The sequence below is a fragment of the Odontesthes bonariensis genome, chromosome 18, assembly GCF_027942865.1.
Source record: "Odontesthes bonariensis isolate fOdoBon6 chromosome 18, fOdoBon6.hap1, whole genome shotgun sequence".
NCBI classification, from domain to species: Eukaryota; Metazoa; Chordata; class Actinopteri; order Atheriniformes; family Atherinopsidae; genus Odontesthes; species Odontesthes bonariensis.
The window spans coordinates 62,742-85,667 of record NC_134523.1 but is presented as its reverse complement, the minus strand read 5'-3'; the positions used below and the strand labels follow the sequence as shown (position 1 = coordinate 85,667).

Sequence of the window (22,926 nt, the reverse complement as noted above, 5' to 3'; positions counted from 1 at the left end):
TGGCCTGGCGAACTTCCGTTTTGTTTTGGGGTTTGCAGCACCTGTGCTCCGGTCGTTTTTGTGATTGCGTGTCGGCCACCGTACTAAACGCATCGCACGCTTCTCTGATGTTCATTAAACTTTAAGTCTGTCGAACAGAAAGAAGAACTTTGGGGAAAAAAGAGAACAGAAACGCAGCCCAACAGCTGCTTTACACATCTGTTGGAGGAAGGTTTCTCCCTCTGACGGGCGTGTCGTGGACCGGCAGGGAATCAGCAAACAGTTCGTCTGGCAGCGCTTCTGTTCACATGCACAGCGATGCTCCCGGTCGCTCGTTTTGGGCCCGTTTCCACAGATCAGATCAGATTCCTCATCTCTGTCAGTAACTGAACTTCAGGGAAACCCGAACATTGAAGGCTTCGGATGGCTGTTAGCATCACGGTAGGTGGGAAGAGGCTCCTACATCAGACATGTAAACGGGAGCATGAATCAACTATGAATTATCTTATTTTATGCATCAGAACTGGAGTTCTGGCTTCAGGTTATCAGTCAGGATGTCGCTGTGCATGGAAACGTCATCACCGGCGTCGAACGATGTGGGTCACGGGATGTCTGGGCACCGGACATGAAACCGGTTAAATCCCCCGGTTCCTCTCATAGCTTTACGTTTGGGGAGAGGAAAACGTTTAACATCAGCAGCCGAATCTGTGTGTGGTGGCGCCTCCTGTACAGCAGGGGGCAGTGTGCTCCGTAACCGGATTTACAATTCACTGTTAAACCCAAAGAAGAAGAAGAAGAAGAAAGGCTGCTTATATCAAAACTGAGAACTAAGTTCTGGGAAATGAGGAGAGAGGAACCATTTCCACATTATGCCGACTTCCTCTCCGTGTTTCAGGTTATGACTCATCGCGGTGACCTCACGCACGCCGTGTGTAAACATGACCTCACATGTGACGCTGGGACTGCGGGCGGCGGCGGTCGGGTCATGATCACGCTTTGCTGTTAACCCCTCCCACTTCCTGCCGTCTCACACACACATAATCAAATAAAGAACGAGTCATTTGACGACTTCTTAAACAAGCGTACCTTCATGTTCCTCTTTGATTTGTAGCTTTAAAGTAAAAAAAAACCCCGAAAGCAATAACAGCGAGCGACCCTTCAGAGTCGGTTCAACACGGAATAATTCACACAGAGTAAAAAGATAAAGACCACGGAGAAGGAGAAGAATGGACGCCATCAGTGCCGGTTTGAGCCGCGGTGAGTTTAGCTGCCGTTAGAGGAGGGGGCGGGGCCTGTTCCTTACAGCCCCGCCTCCGTCCGTCACACAGTGAGAGCAGAGAGGAGCCTCCACCCGCTGAGCCGCCAGCAGGACGACGGCTTCCCTTTAGAGTGCGACAGGGGGTCCCTTTACAAGAAGTCCAGTTCCAGCGCCTGATGCAGGGACACCAGGTCGCCGTGAGTCGAGATCCGCCAGAAAGGCATGTTGTGCTGCACAGAGACGGAGACAAGCCGGGGGAGAACCGTCAGGTTTAACAGGACAGACAGGAACCAGCCAACGGGTCGGCTCCGAGGAGAAGAAACAGTTTCTGACTCGATCCGGATATGTAGCCTATCTATGTTCTCCGCTAGCTTCCTCCTGTTCTCTGCTAGCTTCCTCCTGTTCTCTGTTAGCTTCCTCATGTTCTCTGCTAGCGTCCTCCTGTTCTCTGCTAGCTTCCTCCTGTTCTCTGTTAGCTTCCTCATGTTCTCTGCTAGCGTCCTCCTGTTCTCTGCTAGCTTCCTCATGTTCTCCGCTAGCTTCCTCCTGTTCTCCGCTAGCTTCCTCCTGTTCTCTGTTAGCTTCCTCCTGTTCTCTGTTAGCTTCCTCATGTTCTCTGCTAGCGTCCTCCTGTTCTCTGTTAGCTTCCTCCTGTTCTCTGCTAGCGTCCTCCTGTTCTCTGCTAGCTTCCTCATGTTCTCTGCTAGCTTCCTCTTGTTCTCTGCTAGCTTCCTCTTGTTCTCTGCTAGCTTCCTCATGTTCTCTGTTAGCTTCCTCATGTTCTCTGTTAGCTTCCTCATGTTCTCTGCTATCGTCCTCCTGTTCTCTGCTAGCTTCCTCTTGTTCTCTGCTAGCTTCCTCATGTTCTCTGTTAGCTTCCTCATGTTCTCTGTTAGCTTCCTCATGTTCTCTGCTAGCGTCCTCCTGTTCTCTGCTAGCGTCCTCCTGTTCTCTGCTAGCGTCCTCCTGTTCTCTGCTAGCTTCCTCTTGTTCTCTGCTAGCTTCCTCTTGTTCTGCGTTAGCTTCCTTCTGTTCTCTGCTAGCATCCTTCTCTTCTCTCCTAGCATCCTTCTCTTCTCTCCTAGCATCCTTCTCTTTTCTCCTAGCATCCTTCTCTTCTCTCCTAGCATCCTTCTCTTCTCTCCTAGCATCCTCCTCTTTTCTCCTAGCATCCTTCTCTTCTCTCCTAGCATCCTTCTCTTTTCTCCTAGCATCCTTCTCTTCTCTCCTAGCATCCTTCTCTTCTCTCCTAGCATCCTTCTCTTCTCTCCTAGCATCCTTCTCTTCTCTCCTAGCATCCTTCTCTTCTCTCCTAGCATCCTTCTCTTTTCTCCTAGCATCCTTCTCTTCTCTCCTAGCATCCTTCTCTTCTCTCCTAGCATCCTTCTCTTTTCTCCTAGCATCCTTCTCTTCTCTCCTAGCATCCTTCTCTTCTCTGCTAGCATCCTTCTCAGCTAACAAGCTGACTGATTTCCATTAAAATGCTAAAATGAAATGTTCCCTTGTGTTTGTATATTTATTCTCATTATTTTATTTATTTATTTTTTAAATCAGAACTATAATATTTCAAAACAAATGGTAAAAAATAACAGCTCAGTATTTCCTGTTATGTGGTGGTACCGTCAGACCGTCTCAACCACAGACATAATATACAGAGACGCCTCAGACTGACGTATCAGCGCGGCCGCCATCTTGGATGGGTCTCCAATGCCTCCATTTTACATTTATTTCCACTGAGGAAGGTGTTTATCACAGCGCACGTGGCGTTCGTTCTGACAGAAGACGCACGTAAAGAAAGCTTAAAAACCTGTTTTGCGGCGAACTCCTCATCCCGGCCGTCGCCGATCACCACGTACGTCACTTTCTTCCCGAAGCGGGACACGATCCTCTCGAAGCAGCTCTCCTTCCCTGCGGGGAAGCAAACACTCGATGACCTCGGGCCTGCGTCACCTGTGGCGTCACCACCTGTGGCGTCGCCTGTGGCGTCGCCGGTGCGGAGCAGAGAGGAAGTGAGCGTGCTCAGTGCTCCCATATCTACCTATTTTAGTGGCGCTGTAGATGTTCTCGATGGGGAAGACGTCTCCCAGGCCGTACAGCAGCACTTTGGCCACAGCAGGAACCAGCTGGGTGGTGGTGACCAACACGTTCATACACTTCCCCCTGAAACAGAAGGTCTGTCAGATGTGGCTGCAGCGTATGGAAATAAAACCACCCTTTAAACGCTGATACACACGCAGTTCTCAGTGTTAAGATGATATAAATTCACATGGTTACAGCATGCTGAGCAGTCAGGCTGCAGCAGACGGTTGTTCAGGTAATCGATCAGGTCGGTAAGAAAAAGACCTGACGTTAACCATCCAGTGGTGAATGAAACAATCAATTATTGATTATTTCATTCTCTATAAAAACAAACTAAGAAGTGCGTTTAAGTGAAGAATATGAGAATATTTTTTAAAGAAAACATTTTATCCAACTTCCTCCTGTTGTCTGCTAGCTTCCTCCTGTTGTCTGCTAGCTTCCTCCTGTTCTCCGCTAGCTTCCTCCTATTCTCCGCTAGCTTCCTCCTGTTCTCCGCTAGCTTCCTCCTGTTCTCCGCTAGCTTCCTTCTGTTCTCCGCTAGCTTCCTCCTGTTCTCCGCTAGCTTCCTCCTGTTCTCCGCTAGCTTCCTCCTGTTCTCTGCTAGCTTCCTCCTGTTCTCTGCTAGCTTCCTCCTGTTCTCTGCTAGCTTACCACTGTTCTCTGCTAGCTTCCTTCTGTTCTCTGCTAGCTTCCTTCTGTTCTCTGTTAGCTTCCTTCTGTTCTCTGCTAGCTTCCTCCTGTTCTCTGCTAGATTACCACTGTTCTCTGCTAGCTTCCTTCTGTTCTCTGCTAGCTTCCTTCTGTTCTCTGCTAGCTTCCTTCTGTTCTCTGCTAGCTTCCTTCTGTTCTCTGCTAGCTTCCTTCTGTTCTCTGCTAGCTTCCTTCCGTTCTCTGCTAGCTTCCTTCCGTTCTCTGCTAGCTTCCTTCCGTTCTCTGCTAGCTTCCTTCCGTTCTCCCCTAGCTTCCTTCTGTTCTCTGCTAGCTTCCTCCTGTTCTCTTCTAGCTTCCTCCTGTTCTCTGCTAGCTTACCACTGTTCTCTCCTAGCTTCCTTCTCAGCTAACAAGCCGACTGATTTCCATTAAAATGCTAACATGAAATGTTCCCTTGTGTTTGTTCCGCTCAGTGGACTCGATATGTGAACCGGCTGCTTTCTGCTGAGATGCTGTAGCGTTAACGTTGTGCTATCGTGCTAAGCTAACCGGCTTTTACAATGGACACCCTGTTCAGTATTTTATCTTTTCTTTTCTTTGAAATGCTCCCAAACTTTAGACATTTTTTCTCTGATTTTCTCCTTGTTGTTTCCTCCATCAAATCGAGCTGCTACAAACGTGTGCAAGTGCATATGGCGACCGCTGTGCAGAACCTGCCGGTGGCAGCTGGTTAACAGATAACAGAGTGTCTCGCGGAGACGTTTCAGCCCCACTTCAGAGCTCCGGTTGTTCAGAGCTCCGGTTGTTCAGACCTGGACTGGATGAGCAGCAGAGACTTGAGTGCCGTGCTGAGCCAGGCGTCCGTGACGTTCTCGATCTCAGACTGAAGACTCAACAGCAGCTCCCGCTTCGCTGGACTCAGCAGCCCTGAAGGACGACACCATGAGGTTACAGAAAAGCTTGGCACACAACTCCCTGTGTGTCGTTTCTCATCTAACAGCTGGTGGGCGTCTCTGAAGCCCTGAAACTTTGTAAGAAAACAAATCTATCTTAAAGGCTCATAGCTGAAATTCTGTCAATGTGAGCTCTTTAGTAGTTACATTGGCTGAAAGAGGACACTTTTTCCTACATTTTAAGGTATAATTTGTTTCTGTCAGTTTAACTAAGAAAGTTAAAGGAACTTGTTTGAATATCAGAAAAAGCTGAAAATGACCAGTGCGCCGTTCTGCTGGCTCTTCATTCATAAAAACCAAGAAGGAGCAAAACGTTCATATTTTTTAAACTGTCATATTTCAAAATCGGCTGAAGATTTTAAAAAGCTGAAACAATTGGTAATAGCTGAATGTCTTGTGAACATTTTAAAGTTTGAATGAAAGGCCCTCTGGCCCTCACTCACCGCCAACGTTTGCCTTGTAGTTGTTGTAGATCTCTTTTAGCCGGCGGTAGCGAAAGGCCAGCTTGCGCATCCACTCCACGCCGCCCTGGACTCCGGCGGCGGCTCCCGACGCTCCTCCTCCACTGGGGCCGTTAAAGCCATCAGCCAGGAAGTTGTAGTTACTGAGATGGAAGAGAAACGCTTCGATTAGAAGCCGACGGACGTCACAAAAAGGTTAATTTCTGCATGCGTCCGACTCACCTCAGGTCCTGCCCGTTGTCGTCAGACGCCACGTCCTCGACGTGGACTTGATCGCACTCCTTAAAGAAATCAAAAGAGAAGAAGAAGTTCCAGGATTTGTTGGATCTGTTACATCAATAAACATCACTCAGTGGGGTCACATGGCACTGAAAGGATCGGATTATTGGCTAAATTACAATCAGACTGAGTTATTAAGTGCATGTAGACACCTTAATCTGACTAAGAACTGGATCGGATTCAGACCCCGAGATAACTGGGCTGAAAGTCACTCTAAAAAACGAGTTCAACCTGAAAACAACATAAAAAAACCACCTGAGGTCCGTTTCACAAAGCAGGTTCAACCAACTCTGAGTCTGTTCCTGAACTCTGAGTTGATCTACTCTGAGATAGAAAACCCTGAGTTTTCGGTTCCAGAAACGCTGATTTGAGTGAGTTTAATCAACTCTGAGTAGGTTCGAGCCCCGATTCGACGAGTCACCCATTCATTTATTTCATTTAGGTGCAATCCCGCGGGGGAGAAGCGCACTCTGCAGCAGCTTAAGATGAAATATAAAAACATTGTTCAAACATGTGAGACTTCGGCATGGAGGCTCATTCTGATCATGTTTTACACTGTAAAGTAAATATTAAGTGGCTGTTTTACTGAAGTTATTTTATCCCCAACATAATGCTGTTTTCACACACATAAACTATGTCTTCTCATCTATATCATGTTCTGTTAAATAATTAAGCCTATTTAAACTAACACAGACTTCTACTGAGCCAACAGAAAGAAGGCAGATGCCTGTAAAACGGGTGGTGCCCAGCACCGCCACCTCTAACGGGAGGGCAGTGGCTGAGGGAGTCCACCCCCAAGACACGAGTGCCTTTATAAAATATAATAGGCCTATATATATTTTTTTTAAGCCTATTCATACAAATATTTATTTGTCTTTTTTTTCTTTTGTCCCAACACATTCTGATGGTGCCGCTCAAAAAGATAATTGTCTGTAAATGCAAACATCTATGATGGTCTGATAACCATCTCCTGATGAATATTTATTTCTCTGCGCAGTAATGCTGCTCCTTCATCCACAGGATCATTGTCAAAAGGACATGTTCGTGAAAAAAGTCGCCTCCTGCTGTATCTAATGGACTTCTAGAAGTAGTAGAACTCGCTCTGCTGACTGAATGAATGAGGAAATCAAATGGCGTGTGTGGCTGAAAGAAGGCGGAGACAGAGAGAAACTCCAGGTTTCTTGAGTAAAACCTGGTCCCGACCAGGTTAGGTTCAGAGAGTCTGTTACTACGGTAACTGACCGAGAGGTTAAGTTACCTCTCTTTGTGAAACAGAAAACTCAAAGTTTCCCTCATTTCAGGGTTAATAAACTCAGAGTTTTCACTAAACCTGCTACGTGAAACGGACCTCTGAAAACAACAACAACGAAACAACATGAAAACAACAATGAAACTACAAAAAACACAAAAACACGAAAACATAAAAACAACAAAAAAAAACACAAAAACAACATGAAAACAACAAAAAACACAAAAACAACATAAAAACAACAAAAAACACAAAAACAACATAAAAACAACAACACAAAAACACCCCACTGAGTGATGCTCAGCGACTGAAGGCGTCTGAAATGTTTTGGGACCCTGAAGCCTCCACATTGTGTAAAACTCTTCTTCTAAGCGAACTAAAACCAGACTAACTCTGTGCCAGCTGACCGTACCTCCAGATCGTTGAAGAACAGATGAGTGTCGGCCAGCTCGAAGATCAGCTCCTCCATCTGCAGACCCAGGTTGAGCACGGTCGCCGGGTCCTGAACACAACCGAGTCAGACGTCTGAATGACGCGGAAATGTTTGCGTGTCTCTGTGGAAATGTTTGCGTGTCTCTGTGGAAACTGACCTTTCCGAACTTCTGCGCGTAAGAGCCTGTGAGCAGCGAGTGGAAGATGATGATGGTCTCATCCAGATCCCACAGAAAGATCCGCTGAAAGAAGCAGAGAGAGGCGGCTTTGAGTGAAAAACCTTCCACCTGAGATTCACTTTGTGTAATAAATGTCCAAAAATGAAAAAATCCTTAACTCAATATTTGTTTTCTGGAAGCTAAAAGATGTACAGCCTGTTCATGGGAAAGGGACAAACCTCGTACTACTGCGCAATGGTTAACAGGGAAGTCTTTTTGAGTTTGAGTTTTTTTATTTAAAACAGGGACCATACATATTAATAAACATATACATGTAAATATGCAAGATTATAGCCAATGGATAATTTCCATCTTTAGTCCCTTTGGCAGATTGATGAGATAGGATAGTAAAATCAATAAAACAACAGTAACAACAATTAGAATAGTTAGCCTTCATGGCCAGTGTGAAAAAGAGGGAATAATTACAGAGAGAGGAAACACAATAAGACAGAAAAGAAAAAAGAAAAGCAAGAACAATGAAGAGTTTAGTGGATCATAAAACACATCTACATGTTTAGGCAGGATTGTGGCATTTTTCTAAAGCCAAGTAAGTTTTTACTCGGCTTTAGAAAAGATGAGCTACACCACGAAAAATAAGCCGGACAAGTTTAGGACCATCTGGAAAAAGGTTTTCTGTAATTTCCTTGAGAAAAATGAAATTGAAGTAGATGGCTGGAATGAAGATTTATCCATCTTTTCATACCATCTTGATTTAGTATACACATTTAGACCTTTACATAAATGTATGTGTGTGCATATGTAGATATACGCATTTATTTATTCACATTTTTCATTTATTTATCTCTCTACCACCATGATTCTTACACAAGCAATTATATTTTGTTTAGTGGTTAAAAACGTCCCCCTTTTTAAAAATAAAATTAATTGAATAAATTTATTTTTTCCTTCTTCCAGTTATCTATTAATTTTATTTTAATAATTATTATTGCTTTTATTATCTGTTTTTTTGTTCTTGTATGTTTCTTGTTCTACGTTGTTCACCGTTTGTAAATAAACAAAATGTGCAAAAAACATAAAAATTAAAAAAGTGCAACGAGAGTTTGAATTCTGGCGGGACGAGCTGATGCGATTGGAGACGGTTAAATTCAGTCCAGGCGGGCGTGGTTACCTCCAGGTCGCTGTCGGCCGGCGGGGAGCTGTCGGACTTCTTGGCCTTTCCTTTGGCTTTGCCCACAGAGTTCCTGCGGCCCAGCTCGTCCTGCTCTCGGGCTCCGGCGGGCAGAGTCACGCCGGTGGGGAGGGCTGCGCCCGCCGGGAGGTTCTCCGGTGGCGTGGCATCTACGGGAGAGAATAAAAGTGTTTGATGAACCTTTAATCTGTGCTGGACTGAACATCTTTCAGACTGGCCACAATGCCCCTGGCATTGTATTGTATTATATTGTATTGTATTGTATTATGTTCTGTGTTTTCACTAATTGGAACGTCTGACTTTTCAATATAGTTTGCTTTAAATTTTTTTAATTAAATAAACATTTTAAAAATAAATAATAATAATAATAATAATAAGAAGAAAAATAATAATCAAAAAAAAAAAAAAAAAAAAAAAAAAAAGATACTCGTGGCTGAAAAATCTTTTCGCGGTATCGATAAAATTGCTCAGCCCTCGTTCACACCTGGCAGAACTCCTGATGGCTCCCTGTCGGCTTTCGGGTGAATTTTAAGGTTTTATTGATTGTTTTTAAGTGTTTAAACTCCATGGGCCCGTCTTACTCCCGTTGTCTGTCAGCTCCTCTCAGTCTTTAGGCTTCAGTTCAAATCCAGACTGAAAACATCTCTTTTCCCGGCCTTCCACCAGCTGAAATGGAGTTTAATTTGGCTTGCTACTTTTGTTGTTATTTTATTGCTAATTTTATCTCAAAATTTGATTTTTTATCTGTGATGTGTTATTCTTATTGATGACTCTTAATATATGTGATGCAGTTGTTATTGTGAAGCACTTTGGTCAGCTGAGGTTGTTTTAATGTGCGATATAAATACATTTTGAATTGAATGACCCGAGGACAAGAACCAGAAATAAACATTTAAAACGGACCAGGCAGAAACTGTTGGTGCGTTTCAACCGAGGAGGAAGCAGCAACACCACATTTTAAAGACTTTAAAAATAAAAAATCATCCTCATACTTTAAGTGTAAACAGCTACAAACAAATAAATGTTTAAGGTCAGAGACCCACCTCGGGGGGGCAGTCCGGCTGAGGCGGCCTCCTCCGACTTCACGGCCGAGTACCCGGCCGCGCCGACGCCGGCGCTGTGCTCGTCGCTGCTGGGCAGCCCGGCGGGCACGTAGCTGGGGGGCAGCGTGTAGTACTGGGAGAACTGACTCGGTCCCAGAGAGCTGTAGCTGCTGAACTCCTGAGGCGGAAAACACAAGAGATCAGCACAACAAGCAGCCGGGAGAACATATTCATCAGGAAGAGCTTCCAGCTCCGGGTTTGACCGACTCTGAAGATCCTGTGAGCTTTGGGTCCAGAACCTCAGAATAAACACGGAGACAGAACATGTACCGTTCCCCATCATTTCACTTTAATTCTGACTGCTGATCCTCACTTTGAGGATGCAAGAACACAGATCTTAGAAGTATTTAAAATAAGATTGATTTTTTCTAGGGTTGGGCGAGTTAACTTGTTAGTTATTTCAACGCAGATAAATATTTTATCGCGCATTAACGCAGGTTTTATTATTTATTTTATTTTGTAAAATTCTGTTGCTCACAGGCTTTTATTTTGTAAAAGTCTGCTGCTCACAGGCTTTTATTTTGTAAAAGTCTGTTGCTCACAGGCTTTTATTTTGTAAAAGTCTGCTGCTGTCTGCTGTGGAACAGGAAAAGAAAGTAATCGGCGGATCCACCAAACATGGAGAAGGGTACGGAACTTTTACTCGGCCATTTTCATGTTAAAGTTCTTCCAGACGGCGGAGTCGACAGAACCAAAGTCATCTGTAAACACTGCCAAGTTGAATTGTCTTCTCAGCGTAGTAGTTCCAGTCTAAAATATCACTTAAAGGCAAAACACACAACTGATAGCAGCAAGTCATTCAAGGAAACAGACAGTGGAGCGAGGCTTCTACATAAAAACTACAGAAAGATGCTGATGTTAAAAGTGTGTTTGCACAACAAATGTTATGGCACTTTCATTCATATGGCAGCACATTTAAAATAAAGCTAAATGCTAAAAGCTATACGCTACTTTTGGATTAGTTTTTGGATTCTGCGTACAAATGTGATTAATCGTGATTAATCAGGGAAATCATGTGATTAATTAGATTAAACATTTGAATCGCTGCCCAGCCCTAGTTCTCAGGGAGAACGCTTTGCTCGTCATCGCACTGAGGAACGCTCGTCCTCACCTGGTGGCCGGCTGCTGTGGAGGCGGTGGTGACGGCGGTCGCTGAGGGGATGTTGGAGTACACGCTGGAGGTTGTGAAGCTCGAGCCTGGACACAGAAGACAGAAGCCTTTAGAGCGCATCCAGAGTTAAACTAAGGCTTCTGGTCTGCGTTTCCTCGGGTGTTTGCAGTGTTCTGTGAGGCAGAGTGAGGCTGCAGCTTGCCTTGGCTCGGGTATGAATAGTGCAGCTGGCCTGGCGGTGTTGAGGTATATGCGGTGCTGAAGCTGAGAAACCCAGGCTGGCCACCAGAGGGCGCCTCAGGCAGCCCTGTCTCAGTTTTAATGCCTGGCCACATAGCACCTGAAGACGAAAGAGAGCAAAGGGAAGCAGGAAATCAAAGAGGCAGCGACAGGAGTAGCTCACCGAGGACCGGGTGGAATGTCCTCTGGGGAAGATGTGCGTCAAAGCAGAGCGAAAGCAGAGCGCTGCCGAGGTTTTAGTGAGCAGGCGGGAGGAGGAAGAGGAGGCACTAACCAAAGGGCGGGAGGCCGTAGGTCTGTCCCGTCTGGGGGAAGGACGAGTACACGGCGGACTGGGCCAGAGGAGGGAAGGCCACCTGGCCGGTGTAGGACGTCACTGCTGGGCTGCAAGAGAGGGCGAGCATGAGCGACCAGCAGCCAAACTGCTCAAGGTAAAACAAAGAGGAGACCCCCCAGTACCCCAAACTGCTCAAGGTAAAACAAAGAGGCATCAAAAAGAATAAAAAAGACCCCCCAGTACCCCAAACTGCTCAAGGTAAAACAGAGAGGCATCAAAAAGAATAAAAAAGACCCCCCAGTACCCCAAACTGCTCAAGGTAAAACAAAGAGGCATCAAAAAGAATAAAAAAGACCCCCAGTTGGTTCCCTAACAGGCAAAAATAAGGGCGGTGGTTTCCAGGCTGCCTTTGCAAAGCAGCATGGGAATTCCCAGGCTAAGAATTAACGGGAATTTATGGGAATAAACTGGGGGGGTGCATTTTTGAATGAGTGGGGTAAGAGGATGGGTAATATTGAACCCAACACTCCTGTTTTTGTTCATCCATGAAACAAGTAATTAGAATGTGTTTTACTCTGCGTACAAATAAATCTGTTGAAAACATTTTGTATGGATGCTTTCTTATGACTTCTGTTTATATTTATGCTTGGATATAATATATTCCCAGTTAGTTCTCTTAACTTCTTAACTTCCCATGGATACTTTCCGGAAATCTGGTTCTGACCTTCAGAACCTAATAAGTTCACCTCATGTCCATAGGAAGAGAAATAGAAAAATACTTTATTCATCCCCCAATGGGGGAAATTCAAAGTAGTCAAGTAGCTCAACATTTTTTTTAAATATTTACAATGATTGTATTAACAACAACAATAATACCAATTCTAGTAAAAAAAAAAATACTACTACTAACTACTGCTACTACTAATAAATGACTAAATAAATTAATAAATTAAAAAAAAAATCTGCCATCTGCCCATAAATAAAATAACTTTTCACCCTGAACTCATGAGCTCTGCTGGTTATTTAGAGTTTTTCTCACAGACACTATAATCGCCAAAAGTATTCACCCACCCATCCAGATAACTAAATTCAGGTGTTCCAGTCACTTCCACGGCCGCAGGGGTATAAAACGCTCCTGGGAACGACAGCAGCTCGGCCAGGAAGTGGTTCGGCCCCGTGAAACGACGGGGTCAGAGGTCGCCGACTTTCTACAGAGTCGGTCGCTACAGACTCTGTGGCCATCAGATTAGCTCAAGAACAGCGCGCAGAGAGCTTCGTGGAATGGGTTTCCATGTCAACTGCATCCAAGCCAAGGGACCACGGGGCCCTCGGGAACCAGGGACCGCGGGGCCCTCGGGAACCAGGGACCGCGGGGCCCTCGGGAACCAGGGACCGCGGGGCCCTCGGGAACCAGGGACCGCGGGGCCCTCGGGAACCAGGGACCGCGGGGCCCTCGGGAACCAGGGACCGCGCGGCCCTCGGGAACCAGGGACCGCGGGGCCCTCGGGAACCAGGGACCGCGGGGCCCTCGGGAACCAGGGACCGCGGGGCCCTCGGGAACCAGGGACCGCGGGGCCCTCGGGAACCAGGGACCGCGGGGCCCTCGGGAACCAGGGACCGCGGGGCCCTCGGGAACCAGGGACCGCGGGGCCCTCGGGAACCAGGGACCGCGGGGCCCTCGGGAACCAGGGACCGCGCGGCCCTCGGGAACCAGGGACCGCGCGGCCCTCGGGAACCAGGGACCGCGCGGCCCTCGGGAACCAGGGACCGCGCGGCCCTCGGGAACCAGGGACCGCGGCCCTCGGGAACCAGGGACCGCGGCCCTCGGGAACTCGTTATCAGAATGGAATTTGAGGAGCACCGTTTAGACCTGCGTCCTTAGAACTGCTCTGTCCGAATGCGGCTAGGGTCTGACCTCACAGAAGGTGAAAAACTCCCGTAAACACTCCTAAACCTTGTGGAAAGCTGAAGCTGTTAACGCTGCAGAGGGTGGACCGACCTCATGTTAAACCCTCTGGATTAAGGATGGGATGTTACTGAAGCATCTGAAGGCAGATGAGGGAATACTTTTGGCCGTACAGTGCAGGTGAGTGGAACGATTCCCTCTGGAGTCCATCAGTTTGGACAGAGACCCACATCAGAACGTGATAAACCCTCCTCACCTGCCTCCCTGGTAAACCTGCTGGGTGTAGTCAGCCGCGGTCGTGGCGTCGGTGGCTGGAAAAGAAAACAGCTTCAGACTGATTGGGTTACAGTTCTGTAAAGTCTTTCCACGCCGGGCGGCATCTGTCCCAACCTGTGTGAGCATACAAGTCGACTCCGTCCCCACACGACTGGTCTGCGGCCCCCCCGCCTGCGCTCGACTGCTCCCGATCACCTGCAACCAGAAACATCACAGCGTCGGTGTGGCAGCGGCGCCTCAGGAGGCGAGGCTCGCTCGGGTTTCCCGCTCACCTGCATCCAGCCGGGCCGCCGACAGCGCCGAGTACGAGCCGTCCGGAGCCGCCGGGGCCAACACGGCCGCCGGGCTGCCGTCCTCCAAACCGCCGACAGAACTGTGGGTGCAACCACGAGAGAACGTAAAAGAAAAGCCTCCGAGAACAACGATGTGATCAGAACTCAGGCTGAACACGAGCGACACCGACCTCTGCTCCGCCTTCTGTCCGTCGTCCGACTCAATCTTTGCTTTCTTCGCCTTCAAACAAGCACAGAGAAAAGGTTTTGATTCAGCTTATCCTCCATCTGAACCGGGGATTCTGATCATTTACGGCAAGGCAAGGCAATTTTATTTATAGAGCACAATTCAATTCAAAGTGCTTCACAGCATTAAAAAGAAATTAATTTTTTTTTTAAAGTTTTAAAAAAAAATTTAAGAACCCATTAAAAATAATCATTAATTAATTAATTTAAAAGTGACACACACCAAAGTTTATCAGCCACATCTGCCAAAACATCTGTCACACAATTACATGTTTTAAATGGAAAGAGCCAGGAACACCGAGTTGTTTTATCTGCAGAGTTTTAACGTGTTAAAGACGGGAACAGGACAAACTTTCACCAAATGGAGACATTTTTAAATCCAGGTTAAAAACATTTCTGTTCTCATGTGTCTATGTATGAAATCTGCACGATATCTTTGAACTTATCTGGACTGTTGCTTGTTTTTAGTCATTTAAATTATTCTATTTGTTTCTCTTCATGTTTTTTTATGTATTTTTAATGCTTCTTCCACTCCCTGCTGCAATGCTTTTATTTTATGTGAAGCACTTTGAACTGTTTTTGACATGAAATGTGCTACAAATAAATTTGATTTTGAATAGAAAAGCTGAGCCGAACTGGTTTTATTTACAGATTTAACAATAAAAAAAACTAATGAAATCAAATCTAAAAGAGTTTAACTTATTTAATAAAAAAGCCATTTTATTCTGTTTGGGCTGATAAACGGTTTCAGAATGTGTCCAAACGGTCAAAAAAAAAAAGCAAGAAACTGAATCTGTTGATGTAAATTTACACATTTAAATCCACATTCAGCAGAAACTCGACCCCTGAAAGTGTTGCCTGAACTTTATCAGGTGTGTGTCTGCAGGTTAGAGTGTGTGAAGGTGTGTGTGTGCAGGTTAGAGTGTGTGAAGGTGTGTGTGTGCAGGTTAGAGTGTGTGAAGGTGTGTGTCTGCAGGTTAGAGTGTGTGAAGATGTGTGTGTGCAGGTTAGAGTGTGTGAAGGTGTGTGTGTGCAGGTTAGAGTGTGTGAAGGTGTGTGTGTGCAGGTTAGAGTGTGTGAAGGTGTGTGTGTGCAGGTTAGAGTGTGTGAAGGTGTGTGTCTGCAGGTTAGAGTGTGTGAAGATGTGTGTCTGCAGGTTAGAGTGTGTGAAGGTGTGTGTGTGCAGGTTAGAGTGTGTGAAGGTGTGTGTGTGCAGGTTAGAGTGTGTGAAGGTGTGTGTGTGCGCAGGTTAGAGTGTGTGAAGGTGTGTGTGCAGGTTAGAGTGTGTGAAGGTGTGTGTGTGCAGGTTAGAGTGTGTGAAGGTGTGTGTGTGCAGGTTAGAGTGTGTGAAGGTGTGTGTGTGCAGGTTAGAGTGTGTGAAGGTGTGTGTGTGCAGGTTAGAGTGTGTGAAGGTGTGTGTGTGCAGGTTAGAGTGTGTGAAGGTGTGTGTGTGCAGGTTAGAGTGTGTGAAGGTGTGTGTGTGCAGGTTAGAGTCTGTGAAGGTGTGTGTCTGCAGGTTAGAGTGTGTGAAGGTGTGTGTGTGCAGGTTAGAGTGTGTAAATGTGTTTTATCTGCAGGTTAGAGTGTGTAAATGTGTTTTATCTGCAGGTTAGAGTGTGTAAATGTGTTTTATCTGCAGGTTAGAGTGTGTAAATGTGTTTTATCTGCAGGTTAGAGTGTGTAAATGTGTTTTATCTGCAGGTTAGAGTCTGTGAAGGTGTTTTATCTGCAGGTTAGAGTGTGTAAATGTGTTTTATCTGCAGGTTAGAGTCTGTGAAGGTGTTTTATCTGCAGGTTAGAGTGTGTAAATGTGTTTTATCTGCAGGTTAGAGTCTGTGAAGGTGTTTTATCTGCAGGTTAGAGTCTGTAAATGTGTTTTATCTGCAGGTTAGAGTCTGTGAAGGTGTTTTATCTGCAGGTTAGAGTGTGTAAATGTGTTTCATCTGCAGGTTAGAGTGTGTAAATGTGTTTTATCTGCAGGTTAGAGTCTGTAAATGTGTTTCATCTGCAGGTTAGAGTGTGTAAATGTGTTTTATCTGCAGGTTAGAGTCTGTAAATGTGTTTTATCTGCAGGTTAGAGTCTGTGAAGGTGTTTTATCTGCAGGTTAGAGTCTGTAAATGTGTTTCATCTGCAGGTTAGAGTCTGTAAATGTGTTTTATCTGCAGGTTAGAGTCTGTGAAGGTGTTTTATCTGCAGGTTAGAGTCTGTAAATGTGTTTCATCTGCAGGTTAGAGTCTGTAAATGTGTTTTATCTGCAGGTTAGAGTCTGTAAATGTGTTTCATCTGCAGGTTAGAGTCTGTGAAGGTGTTTTATCTGCAGGTTAGAGTCTGTAAATGTGTGTGTCTGCAGGTTAGAGTCTGTAAATGTGTTTTATCTGCAGGTTAGAGTCTGTGAAGGTGTTTTATCTGCAGGTTAGAGTCTGTAAATGTGTGTCTGCAGGTTAGAGTGTCTGAAGGTGTGTGTGTGCAGGTTAGAGTGTGTGAAGGTGTGTGTGTGCAGGTTAGAGTGTGTGAAGGTGTGTGTGTGCAGGTTAGAGTGTGTGAAGGTGTGTGTCTGCAGGTTAGAGTGTGTGAAGATGTGTGTCTGCAGGTTAGAGTGTGTGAAGGTGTGTGTGTGCAGGTTAGAGTGTGTGAAGGTGTGTGTGTGCAGGTTAGAGTGTGTGAAGGTGTGTGTGTGCAGGTTAGAGTGTGTGAAGGTGTGTGTGTGCGCAGGTTAGAGTGTGTGAAGGTGTGTGTGCAGGTTAGAGTGTGTGAAGGTGTGTGTGTGTGCAGGTTAGAGTGTGTGAAGGTGTGTGTGTGCAGGTTAGAGTGTGTAAATGTGTTTTATCTGCAGGTTAGAGTGTGTAAATGTGTTTTATCTGCAGGTTAGAGTCTGTGAAGGTGTGTGTCTGCAGGTTAGAGTCTGTGAAGGTGTTTTATCTGCAGGTTAGAGTCTGTAAATGTGTTTTATCTGCAGGTTAGAGTCTGTGAAGGTGTTTTATCTGCAGGTTAGAGTGTGTAAATGTGTTTCATCTGCAGGTTAGAGTGTGTAAATGTGTTTTATCTGCAGGTTAGAGTCTGTAAATGTGTTTCATCTGCAGGTTAGAGTGTGTAAATGTGTTTTATCTGCAGGTTAGAGTCTGTAAATGTGTTTTATCTGCAGGTTAGAGTCTGTAAATGTGTTTTATCTGCAGGTTAGAGTCTGTGAAGGTGTTTTATCTGCAGGTTAGAGTCTGTAAATGTGTTTCATCTGCAGGTTAGAGTCTGTAAATGTGTTTTATCTGCAGGTTAGAGTCTGTAAATGTGTTTCATCTGCAGGTTAGAGTCTGTGAAGGTGTTTTATCTGCAGGTTAGAGTCTGTAAATGTGTTTCATCTGCAGGTTAGAGTCTGTAAATGTGTTTTATCTGCAGGTTAGAGTCTGTAAATGTGTTTCATCTGCAGGTTAGAGTCTGTGAAGGTGTTTTATCTGCAGGTTAGAGTCTGTGAAGGTGTTTTATCTGCAGGTTAGAGTCTGTAAATGTGTGTGTCTGCAGGTTAGAGTCTGTAAATGTGTTTTATCTGCAGGTTAGAGTCTGTGAAGGTGTTTTATCTGCAGGTTAGAGTCTGTAAATGTGTGTGTCTGCAGGTTAGAGTCTGTAAATGTGTTTTATCTGCAGGTTAGAGTCTGTAAATGTGTTTTATCTGCAGGTTAGAGTCTGTAAATGTGTGTGTCTGCAGGTTAGAGTCTGTAAATGTGTTTTATCTGCAGGTTAGAGTCTGTAAATGTGTTTTATCTGCAGGTTAGAGTGTGTAAATGTGTTTTATCTGCAGGTTAGAGTCTGTAAATGTGTTTTATCTACAGGTTAGAGTCTGTAAATGTGTTTTATCTGCAGGTTAGAGTGTGTAAATGTGTTTTATCTGCAGGTTAGAGTGTGTAAATGTGTGTGTCTGCAGGTTAGAGTCTGTAAATGTGTGTGTCTGCAGGTTAGAGTCTGTAAATGTGTTTTATCTGCAGGTTAGAGTGTGTAAATGTGTTTTATCTGCAGGTTAGAGTCTGTAAATGTGTTTTATCTGCAGGTTAGAGTGTGTAAATGTGTTTTATCTGCAGGTTAGAGTCTGTAAATGTGTTTTATCTGCAGGTTAGAGTCTGTAAATGTGTTTTATCTGCAGGTTAGAGTCTGTAAATGTGTGTGTGGAGGCGTTGGCTGCAGGTTAGAGTCTGTAAATGTGTGTGTGGAGGCGTTGGCTGCAGGTTAGAGTCTGTAAATGTGTTTTATCTGCAGGTTAGAGTCTGTAAATGTGTGTGTGGAGGCGTTGGCTGCAGGTTAGAGTCTGTAAATGTGTTTTATCTGCAGGTTAGAGTCTGTAAATGTGTGTGTGGAGGCGTTGGCTGCAGGTTAGAGTCTGTAAATGTGTGTGTGGAGGCGTTGGCTGCAGGTTAGAGTCTGTAAATGCGTGCGTGGAGGCGTCGGCGCTCCGCGGGACTCACCGGCAGCTCCTGCGACTCGTCCATCTCTGCGGCGGAGCGACCCGACATGTCTGCACGCTCAGCCTACGCTCTGCACCTGCCCAGCCTCTCCGGACCCTGTGGCGCACAAACACATCGGCGCAGGATAAACGCCGGGGTGAAGCTTTATGTAGTGTCCTCTCCCCCCTCTCCCCCCGTCCCACAGGCGCTCATCGATAAATCCCTCCTGCTCCTATCGCGGGCCCATCAGCGGGGAGCGAGGCGAAGGGAGGAAGTGGGGGATCCTGGTCTAATCTCCTGCACGAGACCCGCAGGTGAGGCACGTGTGGAGCTGCTGCTCACCGACGGCTCCATCGCTCACCGGATTAAGGGCGCGGGCCACCTTACATATGTCCCAACCTACGTGCAAAGACAACATATTCTCCGAAGCATTAGCTGCTCAGGTGCAAGCTGTCATATCAATAGATGCCCCGGGGGGATAAGATCTAACCTGGATTTATCCGCTGCTCGCTCAGCTGGCCTTCCACCACAGCTGGAGACGAGGAGCTTTTATGCCACTGACATAACGCCGACACACACACACGGAGGGAAAACAGGTCAGACGGTAAATTCAAAACCACACCGATGTGTCGGGCGCTCTCCTGGCGAGCACGTTCTGAGACAAAAGCGTGCCACGTGAATCGGTCGGGGCCACCGAAGCAAACAGAGCGGCTTACGCAAGATTTATGTAAGTGAACTCAAAAGAGTATTAGATTCAGATCAGAGCGCGGCCACGGGCGGCACATTAACCCATTTACACGGCCCACTCTGAGACGTTTCAGGGCACAGGTTTAAAGTTTGGAGTCATTCTTTATCCGAGAAGGCGCCGAGAAGGACGAACCGGACGGACCGATGTGAGAGCGGGCTCATCAGGAGGTGCGTTTGTACAGGCAGCTGCAGGAAACTGCAGGGAAACAGCACAGGGAGCACGTAAACTCCCAGAACTGGTGCGCAGAGATGGGCAGAAGTTTGGGGAAAGAGGGAGAGTTCTGTAAGAAAGTGTGGAAGAAGCTACGGGACAGATACCTGAAGGCAAAGAAGAGGGCAGAGGCTAGTCCGAGGTAGCCCGGCTAGTTGGCTGGGGTTTAAAAAATAAAGCGTTTTGCTTCTCAGAACAATATGCGTTCAACAGAGTAATACATTTGCATCACAAAATGGTTCTCCAGGAAAAAGTCAGACATTTCCTTTTGTTTCTTTTCCTTTTGTTTTGTTTCCTTTTCTTTCCCTTTCCTTTCCTTTCCTTTCCTTTCCCTGCTGTGCAGACCGAGCAGTCCCCTGCTTCCGAGCAGCAAACACCGTAACAGGCGCGGCTGTCGGCAGGCGGCAGCAGGCAGTGATACGAAGGGAGAGAAAATAGGGCCAAGCGATTGTGAGCTCTGACTTTTTCCTGGAGAACCATTTTGTGATGCAAATGTATTACTCTGCTGAACGCATATTGTTCTGAGAAGCAAAACGCTTTATTTTTTAAACCCCAGCCAACCAGCCGGACTACCTTCATCAACACCAAAACGAGGCTGGAACTCTGCTCACAGGACGCAGCAGGGGGTAAGAAGATGTTCAGAAATGATGTTGCTGATATGGGATGTTACACAGCTTCATGTCAAAAGAGGCGAACTATCCCTTTAAATATTTTGGGGCTGGAACACGTTTGCCAACACTGGTTTGAAGTTAAATGAATAAAAGGGGGGGGGGGGGGTTACAACTCAAGTGTTTTCAGTTTTTTTATGTCCTGCAGAGAGATGACTGCCTGTGTTTTCTAACCACGGCTCTCTGAGAAGTCTGTACCTGAACCCAGTTTATAGCCCTAGTCTGATCTGTCACCCACCTAGGGTTGCCAACCGTCCCTTGAAAAACGGAATCATCCCGTATTTAGAAACAAATGTACGCGTCCCATATTGAGCTGAAAAGGGACGCACTTTGTCCCGTATTATCGTGAGAATCAAAAAAAGTCCATAAAATGTCAGTGTAATAAATGAATAACACGGCGCTTTATATGAAAATGTAAGGTAAACCTGCTCCCTGGCCCTCTGCTGCTCTGTGACCAATGAGCTGACAGCACATTCATAAAGGAGTACGACAATACGGAATCCCGCTCATCAAGTAGCGTTGAGTTGTGCATTAAGTTCATAAGTTCTATTTTTAAATATGTTTACAAGTTTAATAGTCTGTTTGCACTTTTGTTACTGTCTATCTAATGTTTTATATTTATTTATACAGTTTTAAGTTTAAGACAGATTTCTGTTTAAGAAAGATATTTATTTTATTCAGTTTATTTTGTAATAAAGTACATTTCTGGTTAAACATTTGTTTTCCATGTGTTTATATCACTCAAAAATATGCATTTAATTCAATTCAGGTTCGAGTCAAATAGCTAAAAAAAAAAACAATTTCACTTACCTAAAAAGAGCCAAAAAAATAATAATAATAATAAAAAAAAGAAAAAAAAAAATCACCACGCCAGGAAGGGTGAAGGCAATCGGGTCGGCCGTTGTTATGCCGAGAAATGCATCCCCAATCGCGGGAGCGCGCGTAAACCTTTTCAGGCGTGTGGATTATTACATTTTTCCAATAAAGTTACAGTGATGATATTGAGCTGATAATGGTTTTTCATTCGTTCATCTTTTTTCTTCATGTAGATGAATAATACATGTACAGCACACTTATGATAATCCCACAATTGTACAGTTTAGAGCATCCCTTACACCTATTATTATATATATTATTGTACAAATATTCCAAAGTAAGGGCCGTGACCATCACTTTTGCCAGTAAGCCAGAAAGCCGGTTGGAGACATTTTCTATGAATATCAGTCTTTACTCAGTGCAGCCCAGATAAAATAATCCAAAAATGAACCTAGAACTATGAAATTCTTACTATTTTAATTTAATTTTAGAGACAATTTTGGACTTGTTGAAATTCACATCTGTTAATTTAATCAGGTAAACAAATTCTAATGTAGTTACATCATTCCAGTCCAGACTCTCTTTAAAGCAGGGGACCAGCAGGGGATGCATTTTTCGGCATAACACCGGTCCTGCCAATGAGGTGTCCCTTATTTTTTTTCCCCAAGGAGTTGGCAACCCTACACCCACCTGTCCTACAACATGAAGGTGAGCAGTCCGGGACAGACGCCATGCACCAGACTACCTCCTGAAAAGCTCAGTCCAGGTAAAACCCAACTACACGAGTTCTACTAATAACTCATAATTTCCACTTAGCATCTCATAATTTTGACTTAGTATCTCATAATTGAGATAGTATTTCTAAATTTATTTTTATTAAGTGGCGGAAACGGGCTTCCATACTTTACCGACAGACAGCTTGTTTATAACTATGGAAAATGTTCTTTTATCTTAAATTTTAAGATCAGCTGTCATTTACAACAATACAAAATACTGTTATAATGAAATTAAGCTTTTTTTTTTAGGACTAGATAAGGTCTAACTGACTTAAAAGGCTAAACATAAAGCTTGTACTCGTTTATTAAGATAAAGATAAAACAAAAAATAGATTAACATCCTCACCTCCTGAAAAGCGACAGCTCGGTGCAGGTAAAACCCAACTACACGAGTTCTACTAATATACAAGAGGCTAAACATGAACAAATTAGCTCTGACACAACCACATAATACAGCCCAGCCGCCGGGATTTAGTCTCCACCCAATGACAACAATGCTAGCTTAGCGTTAGCTAGCCGCAGCCTGATTCCTCTGAGATAAATCATATTATAAAATATTAGTATCTAATAATATTAGTATCTAATAATATTAGAATATTAGTTCAACACTCGGTGGGTGACGCCAACCCAAAACACAGGCTACGCTGAGTTTGGCGTTAAAAGTTTTTCCGCTCCAGAGATTAGTCGGGACCAGCAGCCATAGGTGGAGGCGGCGTGTGGACGCGACTCAAACCCGGGACCCGCGAGCCCCGGCCCCGGCACACCGAGCGAACCCGGCGGGCCCCCCGCAGCGGTCCGTGCGGCCTTACCATTGAAGGGGGGGAACAGGAGCGCCGTTATTCAGCGTCGGCACAGGAATCCACTGGTCTCAAGCTTTGTCTGTTGTTAGGGAGCACTATTTGGCAGGAAGTGGGCTTTGCGGGGTCTGATGTTAGGGAGCACTATTTGGCAGGAAGTTGGGCTTTGCGGGGTCTGTTGCGCATGCGCAGGGTCCCTGTTGGTCGCGATGGGAAACGGCAGGTGCAGCGGCACAGGTGAGCGGAAATGCGGTGTTATATGAGCAGGTGGAGGAGTTTAGATGCTGCCAGCTTTGTTCCAGCGTCTTTTACTCTGGATAGAGGCTCTTTACTATGGAAGCCC

The 22,926-nt window shown here is 45.4% G+C and overlaps 1 protein-coding gene across 2 annotated transcripts; it reads right to left on the bottom strand.

The window, feature by feature from the left end:
• Positions 1-32: 32 nt before the first annotated feature.
• eya3 (EYA transcriptional coactivator and phosphatase 3) lies at positions 33-22,696 on the bottom strand. Of its 2 annotated transcripts, XM_075449560.1 has the most exons (19): positions 22,596-22,696; positions 18,590-18,685; positions 14,086-14,135; positions 13,895-13,995; positions 13,737-13,817; positions 13,603-13,657; positions 11,438-11,547; positions 11,126-11,263; positions 10,924-11,009; positions 9,753-9,930; positions 8,689-8,858; positions 7,500-7,583; positions 7,322-7,411; positions 5,604-5,662; positions 5,364-5,524; positions 4,780-4,894; positions 3,276-3,397; positions 3,045-3,145; positions 33-1,467 (listed from the first exon to the last, which is right to left on the bottom strand). In XM_075449560.1, the coding sequence occupies exons 2-19, from the start codon at positions 18,635-18,637 to the stop codon at positions 1,387-1,389; spliced, it is 1,830 nt and encodes a 609-aa protein (XP_075305675.1). In that variant the 5' UTR covers positions 18,638-18,685; positions 22,596-22,696; the 3' UTR covers positions 33-1,386. The 2 variants fall into 2 exon arrangements, with proteins under 2 accessions (XP_075305675.1, XP_075305676.1); XM_075449561.1 differs by lacking the exon at positions 11,126-11,263.
• Between the last annotated feature and the right edge of the window lie 230 nt (positions 22,697-22,926).

Coding starts and splice junctions, on each gene's coding strand:
- eya3 (XM_075449560.1), bottom strand. CDS start 18,637: ATGTCGGGTCGCTCCGCCGCAGAGATGGACGAGTCGCAGGAGCTGCCG. Junction 13,818..13,894: donor GGCGGCCCGGCTGGATGCAG/GTGAGCGGGAAA, acceptor TTCTGGTTGCAG/GTGATCGGGAGCAGTCGAGC. Junction 3,146..3,275: donor CTACAGCGCCACTAAAATAG/GTAGATATGGGA, acceptor GCTTCCCCGCAG/GGAAGGAGAGCTGCTTCGAG.